At 39.7% G+C, this 10,130-nt stretch overlaps 1 protein-coding gene across 1 annotated transcript in view; it reads left to right on the forward strand.

Moving 5' to 3' along the window:
• Positions 1-1,119: 1,119 nt before the first annotated feature.
• LOC111972977 (voltage-gated inwardly rectifying potassium channel KCNH2-like) overlaps positions 1,120-10,130 on the forward strand; it is a 50,372-nt gene continuing 41,361 nt past the window's right edge. Inside the window, exons 1-2 of the mRNA XM_070446779.1 lie at positions 1,120-1,218; positions 1,701-2,421. Coding sequence (XP_070302880.1) covers positions 2,346-2,421 — 76 coding nt within the window. The 5' untranslated portion in view covers positions 1,120-1,218; positions 1,701-2,345. The remainder of the gene's footprint in view (positions 1,219-1,700; positions 2,422-10,130) is intronic.

Below are 10,130 nucleotides of genomic sequence, written 5' to 3' on the forward strand. Positions count from 1 at the left end.
GATCGTGACAGCTTGCTTGGTGGTGCCCCTTGCTTTGTGGTGTTGCAGACTCTGGGGCCTTTCAGAACAGGTGTATATATACTGAGATCATATGACAGATCATGTGACACTTAGATTGCACACAGGTGGACTTTATTTAACTAATTATGTGACTTGTGAAGGTAATTGGTTGCACCAGATCTTATTCAGGGGCTTCATAGCAAAGGGTGAATACATATGCATGCACACCTTTTCCGGAAATGTTTATTTTATTTCACATCACCAATTTGGACTATTATGTGTATGTCCATTACATGAAATCCAAATAAAAAATCAATTTAAATTACAGGTTGTAATGCAACAAAATAGGAAAAAACGCCAAAGGGGGATGAATACTTTTGCAAGGCACTGTAGAGTCATGCGGTTTGCACCATTGGTTATCTTAGAGGAGTATCCACACACTTAACATATTATTGTTCAATTATGGATCAAGCTATCATACAGTGCCTTCTGGAACTCCTTTACACGGTACAGTGTTGTGCTTCTAATATATCACTTATCACTCTTTCAATTTTTTCTGTACACAATATATATTTAAAGATTATGTTGCATGTTGCTAAATGGGATGTCCATACCAGTATATTTGGTAAATCTATGCACATATCCAATGCATGTCTCTGTGAAGACTGGGGTGTAAAATATAAACCAGTGTAAAACAGTGTGTGTGTGTGTGAGAGAGAGACTGGGAGATCTCACTGGGGGACGCTTCCAGGAGACAGCCACGTGTCTGTATGCTCCTGACTAAATAAGGGAATTGGAACGAGAGAACAGGCAGCTCTCCGCCCACGGAGCTCTATGGATCCCCCCTCTCCATTTTCACATTTACAGCCTTCAAAATAAAATACAGTAAATTATCAGGATAACAGTGTTATTGTGTGTGTGTTRTATATTAATGAAGATGATATTGTATACTGGTAGGGAGAGTTGAGCATCATGCTGTAAAATAACATCAAAGTGAACCAGACAGTGCCAACAACATGCGTACTGCACACGGAGCGCGCTCTTTGTCTATCGCACAGTGGAGAAAGGGGAACCCCCTCCAGTGCTCGTGCAGGCAGTGACGTGTGTGCTAGTCTGAAGCCCCCTTATACACGAGACAACTGAGGATGAAGCCCAGTCCTTCCATGAAATAAACAAAGCGCATCGGAAGTCCCCAAAAAGCGCATAATTGACAAAGCGGTGAGTCAACGCCTTGTGCACTTCACACGCAAACTGAAACCGACCACAACCAGCACTTGTTTTCGATTGGGATTTTGAATTAGCCTCATTGCATATAGGCTTACAATAGATTGCGGCTGTTGTGTATGCCAGTCTGGTTGAATTGTGACAGTGATGTCATGTGGATGTGGGTTGGCCTACTCACTTGAATGTAAATGTAGCGGCACTTGTGTGTGGATACCAAACCGTTTGGCCACAGAGGCTCATGTTTGGTTTATTTCAAACCAGATGCTGCTGTCCTTCTTTAGTTACAACGCTTTAGAATAGTCGCATCTCTTTCTCTTTGTTAATGAGACATTCTCAGTTTATTGGATTAGGTGAACTATTCAATAAATGTAATCGGATATGTATATTACTAAGCACCAAATTATAAAAATGATGATTATATTTTATGGCTGCCGTTGTGCTTTATACACGTTCATTGTCATCCAATGTTTCAACAGTTCTGTTTGCCGACGAGGAAAGTGTGAAAGAGGCGCAGTCGTCAGTCGCCACCACCGGTGAGCGCACAGAGTACTGGTCACACGCGGGACACTTCTACTCCAGAACGACTACATCCCAACGACCTAGGACGGACTTTATCCAACGATTTATTCAACTATTTACTTGGCTGCTGATTTCTCTCTGTTTCGTCCATCGGGCGTACGGAAACAGGGAAGAATAAGGTGGGCCAGGAGAAAAGGAAAAAAGACGCAACTATGGCAAAAGCAAGGCTGACTGACTCCCCTTCCCCGGAGTCTGTAATGAGAAATTACAAGAAGTAGACTCTCATCTTGCCATTCACCAGAGAGGATATCATATGTGACAGCTCAAGGGACGTAAACAAAACACGCGTGGTCCTATTAGTGGAAACTAGAAACTGTCTCCTGATTAAGTGGCGGCTCATTTTCTATAACGCTCCTTTCTCTGAGAGGACTTTCCACTTGGTCCGTCTCATGAAGTCAGAAATGCTTCGGTCGAAGAGTACAGTATTTATTATTCTATGACGTAGGGAACAGTTATTGCCGTCCGTTTTTATCGGGACTCGTAGACGTAGAGGTCCGCATTGGCGACAGAAAGTCCAAAAACTTCAGGGGGACAGAGCAAAGATGCCGGTCCGAAGGGGTCACGTGGCACCACAGAATACTTTCCTCGATACCATCATTAGGAAATTTGATAGTCAATGTAAGTTGTTTGATTATTGCATGATGATTTATTATTGCGTCCAATAATCATGTCCGTCATGTGTCTATTATTGTGTCCAATGCATAAACCAATTGAATGATAACTTCATTAACATATCACATTATTTTTTCCTGTATGTTTTCCGGTTTATTTTTCTTTGCATGGTAAGTAAAATGTGGCATGCTCTTTTTTCAAATATTCTACAAGTATACTGCAAACAATATTTTATAATTGATTCTCTTGAGAATATAGATAGTAGGCCTACACTCAGGGGCGTCATGAACCCCTTATTTTAGAGGGGGCAAGACGTGATGATGGATTGGATTTTGAAGAAATACAGTAACAGGCGAAATTGCATTGCTTCTCCAGAAATACAGTAACAGGCGAAATTGCATTGCTTCTCCAGAAATACAGTAACAGGCAAAATTGCATTGCGTCTCCAGANAAATTGCATTGCTTCTCCAGAAATACAGTAACAGGCGAAATTGCATTGCTTCTCCAGAAATACAGTAACAGGCAAAATTGCATTGCGTCTCCAGAAATACAGTAACAGGCGAAATCGCATTGCTTCTCCAGAAATACAGTAACAGGCAAAATTGCATTGCTTCTCCAGAAATACAGTAACAGGCGAAATCGCATTGCTTCTCCAGAAATACAGTAACAGGCAAAATTGCATTGCTTCTCCAGATATACAGTAACAGGCAAAATTGCATTGCTTCTCCAGATATACAGTAACAGGCGAAATCGCATCACATTCGAGCCACGTACGATCTCAACATAAACCCATGGGCCGCAAATCTTTTTTTAATTTTTTWAAATCAAATTAAACGGAAAAAACAATAACATCTTTTTTTTAAACACAATATTTCTAAATAGGATCGGGTCAGAATAATGATATCGTAAATCTTCAACATTCCCCTACACACTAAGCATTCGCAAGTTCTAAAATTCCCGGACATTGCCCAAACGTTAAAATAAGATTAGCCTACCATCGCCGTTCATATGTTCTGTTAGTGACTTTGCCAGGTAAAAGGTAAACAAACAAACAGGCAAATAGCCTAGGCTACAAGCAGATTCAGCACCAAGGACAGTGATGAAAATGAAAGATGCCATTTTTTTTTTACAAAATGATAAAGGAACAACAATAAGCAGCCTATTGTTATAACTTGATGTTCCTAAAGAGACTTCCCCACAGTCACTAAAACCTTTCATTCAATGGACATCGCACATATAGGCCAAATTAGTCAACATTTTTCATAGAATATGCATGGCCAAGAATAATGTCCAATATAATGAAAAAATTGGAAAGTCTGTTGACTGTTTTGCTGCTCCTGATATTTTAATAAAACATTGGTTATAGGCTACTGATTAAGCTACTGATTAGGCTACTGATTAAGCTACTGATTACGCTACTGATTAGGCTACTGATTAAGCTACTGATTAAGCCTAACTGATTAGGCCTACTGATTAGGTTACTGATTAAGCTACTGATTAGGCTACTAATCAAGCTACCGATTAGGCTACTGATTAGGCTACTGATAAAGCTACTGATTAGGCTTCTAATCAAGCTACTTATTAGGCTTACTTGATTAAGGCTACTGATTAGGCTACTGATTAAGCTACTGATTAAGCTACTGATTAGGCTACTGATTAAGCTACTGATTAAGCTACTGATTAAGGCTACTGATTAAGGCTACTGATTAAGCTACTTGATTAGGCTACTGATTAAGCTACTGATTAAGCTACTGATTAGGCTACTGATTAGGCTACTGATAAAGCTACTGATTAGGCTACTGAATTAGGCTACTGATAAGCTACTAATCAAGCTACTGATTAGGCTACTGATTAGGCTTACTATCAAGCTACTGATTAGGCTACTGATTAGGCTACCGATTAAGCTACTGATTAGGCTGCTGATTAGGCTACTGATTAGGCTACTGATTAGGCTACTGATTAAGCTACTGAAATAATAGCTAACTGATTAGGCTACTGATTAGGCTACTGATATATAGCTACTGATTAAGCTACTGATTAGGCTACTGGATTAGGCTACTGATTAAGCTACGATTAGACTGATTAAAGTCTACTGATTAGGCTACTGATTAGGCCTACTATGCAAGCTACTGATTAGGCTACTGATTAGGCTACTGATTAAGCTACTGATTAGGCTACTGATTAGGCTGCTGATTAGGCTACTGATTAGGCTACTGATAACTGAGCGCTGGCTTTTACAAGTCGAAATTGTCCGAGTGTACGTTTGACACTAGCGTCGCCTTAATGCCAGCAGAAAATAGAGCTGATATGTTACAAACATACACTGTATTTATATTTTGGCTTAAAGGTTTCGTATATTCAACTCTAATTTTGTGTATACAGACACAGTACTGCCAAGAAGACCACTAGCTTAGACCTAGAACTTAGACATTCACACTGTGGACTACATATAGTAAGTTCCAAAAGTATTGGGACAGTGACACATCTTTTGTTGTTTTGGCTCAGCGCTCCAGAACTTTGGATTTGAAATTATATAATTACTATGAGGTTAAAGAGCAGACTGTCAGCTTTAATTTCAGGGTATTTTCATCCATATCGGGTGAAGTGTTTAGAAATTACAGCACCTTTTGTACATTGTCCCCCCATTTTAGGGGACCAACATTATTGGGACAAATGAATTTATATGTGTATTAAAGTAGATAAAATTGTATTATGTGGTCCCATATTCCTATATCAAGCAATGATTCCAACAAGCTTGTGACTCTACAAACTTGTTGGATGCATTTGCTGTTTGTTTTGGTTGTGTTTCAGATTATTTTGTCATTTTGGTTTCACTTTTATTGTAAATAAGAATATAATGTTTCTAAATACTTCTACATTGATGTGGATGCTACCATGATTACGGATAATCCTGAATGGGTCATGAATAATGATGAGTGAGAAAGTTACAGATGCACAAATATCATACCCGCCCAAAACTGCGAACCTGCTCTCTGCTGAGGAGTATTTTTCTCCTCTCATACAGGAGACAACAACAATTTTCTAATAATTTATGTTCATTATTTTTTATTGTGATTTATCAGGGAGTCATATACTAAACATTTGACTACTCTATTACACATATAAGTGAATTTGTCCCAATGCTTTTTGGTCCCTTGAAATGGAGGGACTATGTACAAAAAGTGCTGTCATTTCTAAACGGTTCACCCGATACGGATGAAAATACCCTCAAATTATCTTTTCAAATCCAAAGTGCTGCAGTACAGAGCCAAAACAACAACAACACAAATTCACTGTCCCAATACTTTTGGAGCTCACTGTAGCCTACATGACTATAATACCAATGCACTCTCAAATGCTACTAAGATTATACAAGTACTTGGTCTCAGGCTTATATGTAAATATTTTTTGTCCAATGATCTGCTCTAATTGTGCTTACGAAGCAAACCCAGACTTATTGTTTTCCTACTTTTAAAATAAAAGTTAAGTCAACATGTCACATGAATGGAGCCATGAGCTTTCTGMCACTTGCTGTCTGTATTTCAGTGTTGCAAAGTGTTGACAAGCTTCACTGAACCTCAGTGGTCTGCGCTAATATATTTGATGCAAATCGGTTACATTTGTCAATTTCTAAATTGTCGCAGAGATGTGACAGACACGGCTGATGGTGAGGTGGCCAACATTGGTGTCACTACAGCACTGCATTAGGTCGGCAGGTAACCTGGTGGTTAGAGTTCTGGGCCAGTGACCGGAAGGTTGCTAGATCGAATCCAGAGCTGTCAAGGTAAAATCTGTCATTCTGCTCTTGAACAAGGCAGTTAACCCACTGTTCCTAGGCTGTCATTATAAATAAGAATTTGTTCTTAACTGACTTCCCTAGTTAAATAAATCTAAACAATTTTGGGCTGAGAGAGAGAAAGAGAGAGAGACAGCGATCTGAATACAATTGTATGTGCATTTAAGCAGTAAATGTTAACAGGAATCAGCCACTCAGCCACGTACCACCTAGCTAGCCTTATGCTACGTACCACCTAGCTAGCATTACCAATCCCCCCCCACCCACAACCCCACACCCACACAACCCCCCCCCATACCAACCCAAAACCGACTACCACCCCACAACCGTCGCCAAACACTCAACAGAAAACACAACTAAATACCAACACAACCCCACCAAACCACCAGAACAGCATTCCACACCCTAACCCGACACCACCGAACCACACCATCCCCCCCAACAAACACCCCAACAAATTAGTCAACATTTTTCATAGAATATCAACTGGCCAAGAATAAATGCCAATATTAATGAAAAAAAATGGAAAGTCTGTATACTTGTTTTGTTTTTGCTGCTCCTGATATTTTAATAAAACATTGGTTATAGCAACGATGGCTACCTGATTAAGCTTACTATTAGGGCTATGATTAAGCTACTGATTACGCTACTGATAGGCTACTGATAGTACTGATTAGCTACTGATATAGGCTACTGGACTTAGTAGGTTAACTGATTAAGCTACTTGATCTAGGCTACTTAATCAAGCTTACCGATTAGGCTACTGATAGGCTACTGATAAAGCTACTGATTAGGCTTCTAATCAAGCTACTTATTAGGCTACTATAGGCTACTGATTAGGCTATGATAAGCACTGATTGAAGCTTACTGATTAAAAAGGCTACTGATTAAGCTAACTTGATTAAGCTACTGATTAGGTACTATTAGGCTACTGATTAGCTACTGATTAGGCTACTGATTTAAGCTACTGAAAATTAAGCTACTGATTAGGCTACTGATTAGCGCTACTGATACAAGCTACTGATGAGGCTACTGATTAGGCTACTGATAAAGCTACTAATCAAGCTACTGATTAGGCTCGATTAGGCTACTATCAAGCTACTGATTAGGCTACTGATTAGGCTACCGATTAAAAGCTACTGATTAGAGCTGCCTGATTAGGTACTGATTAGCTAACTGATTAGGCTTACTTGATTAAGCTAATGATAAAGCTACTGATTAGGCTACTGATTAGGCTTACTGATTAGGCTACTGATTAAGCTACTGATTACTACTGAGTTAGGCTACTGATTAAGGCTACTGATTAAGCTACTTGATTAGGCTACTGGAGTAGGCTTACTATCAAAGCTACTGATTAGCTACTGATTAGGCTTACCGATTAAGCTTTACTGATTAGGCTGCTGATTAGGCTACTGATTAGGCTACTGATTAGGCTACTGATTAAGCTACTGATAAAAGCTACTGATTAGGCTACTGATTAGGCTACTGATTAAGCTACTGATTAGGCTACTGATTAGGCGCTGATTAGGCTACTGATTAGGCTACTGATAACTGAGCGCTGGCTTTTACAAGTCGAAATTGTCGAGTGTACGTTTGACACTAGCGTCGACCTTAATGCCAATCAGAAAATAGAGCTGATATGTTACAAACATACACTTATTTATATTTTGGCTTAAAGGTTTCGTTATTCAACTCTAATATTTGTGTATACAGAACAGTACTGCCAAGAGACCACTAGCGTAGACCTAAGAACTTGACATTCACACTGTGGACACATAGAGTGAAGTTCCAAAAGATTGGGACTAGTGGACCACATCTTTTGTTGTTTTGGCTAGCGCTACCAGAAACTTGGATTTGAAATATATAATTACTATGAGGTTAAGAGCAGGACTGTCAGCTTTAATTTCAGGGTTATTATTTCACCATATCGGGTGAAGTGGTTAGAAATTACTAGCCCTTTTGTAACAAACTGTCCCCCCATTTTTAGGGGACCAACATTATTGGACAAATGAATTTATATGTGTATTAAAGTAGATAAAATTGTATATGGTCGGTCCCATATTCCTATATCAAGCCAATGATTCAAACAAGCTTGGTGTGACTCTACAACTTCAACCGGTTCTGAAGCCTATGGTGGCTGGATGCATTTGGTGTTGGTTCTTGTGGTTGTTTTCAGATTATTTGGTCATTTTTGGTTTCACTTTTTATTGTAAATAAGATATATGTTTCTAAATATTCTACATTTGATGTGGATCTACCACGATGTACGGATAATCTGAATTGGGGATCATGAATAAGATGAGTGAGAAAGAAATTACAGAGGCACAAATATCATACCGCCCAAAAAAACTGCGAACCTGCTCGCTGCTGAGGGTTATTGTTCTCCTCTCATTACAGGAGCACAACAAACAATTTTCTATAATGTTATGTTCATTATGTTTTATTGTGATTTATCGGGAGTCATATACTAACATCTTGACTACCTCTATTACACATATAAGTGAATTTGTTCCAATGCTTTTTGGTCCTTGAAATGGAGGACTAGTACAAAAAGTGCTGTCATTTTTAAACGGTTCACCCGGAGACGGATGAAAATTAACCCTCAAATTATCTTTTCAATCCAACGTGCTGCAGTACAGACCAAACAACAACAACACAAATTCACTGTCCAATACTTTTTGGACTCACTGTAGCCTACATCTATAATTAACCAATGCACTCTCAAATTGCTTACTAAGATTTATACAAAGTACTTGGTCCAGGCTTATATGTAAATATTTTGTCCAATGATCTGCTCTAATTGTGCTGTACGAAGCAAACCCAGACTTATTGTTTTCCTACTTTAAAATAAAAAGTTAATAGTCAACATGTCACATGAAGGGAGCCATTGAGCTGTTCTGCCACTTGCTGTCTGTATTCAGTGTTGCAAAGTGTTGACAGCTTCAAAAACTGAACCTCAGGGTCTGGCGCTAATATGATTTGATGCAAATCGGTTACATTTGTCAATTTCTTAAATTGTCGCAAGATGTGACAGACACGGCTCGAGTGTAGTGAGGTGGCCAACATTGGTGTCACTACAGCACTGCATGTTAGGTCGGCAGGTAACTGGTGGTTAGAGTCTGGGCAGTGACCGGAAGTTGCTAGATCGAATCCAGAGCCTGTCAAGTGTAAAAATCTGTCATTCTGCTTTGAACAAGGCATGTTAACCACTGTCCTAGGCTGTCATTAAAATAAGAATGTGTTCTTAACGGGACTCCCTAGTTAAATAAATCTAAACAATTTTGGCTTGAGAGATGAGAAAGAGAGAGGAGACAGCGATCTGAATACAATTGTATGTGCATTTAAGGCAGTAAAATGTTAACAGAATCAGCCACTCAGCCACCGTACCACCTAAGAGCCTTATGCTACGTAACCACCTAGCTAGCCAGTACGCTACGTACCACCTAGCAGCATTATGTACGTACCACTAGCAGCCTTATGCCAACATCCCACTTAGCTAGCCTTATGCTACCGTACCACACTAGCTCAGCATATGCTACGTACCACCTACTTAGCCTTATGCTAGGTACCACTACTAGCATTATGCTACGTACCACCGCCTTAGCTAGCCTATGCTACTAACCACCCATAGCTAGCATTATGCTACATCCACCTAGCTAGCCTATGCCACATACCACCTAGCCTAGCCTTTCACATCCCACCTTAGCTAGCCTTATGCCACATTTCCACTTCTAGCTAGCCTATGCTAGTACCCACCCCTAGCTAGCATTTATGCTACGTAACCACCTAGCTAGCCTTATTGCACCTACCACCGGAGCTAGCATTATGCTACGTACCCACCCTAGCTAGCATTTATGCTACTACCACCTAGTAGCCTATGCTAACGTACACAATAGCTTAAGCATTATGCTACATCCCA

Source organism: Salvelinus sp. IW2-2015, linkage group LG14 (assembly GCF_002910315.2).
Source record: "Salvelinus sp. IW2-2015 linkage group LG14, ASM291031v2, whole genome shotgun sequence".
Lineage (NCBI taxonomy): Eukaryota > Metazoa > Chordata > Actinopteri > Salmoniformes > Salmonidae > Salvelinus > Salvelinus sp. IW2-2015.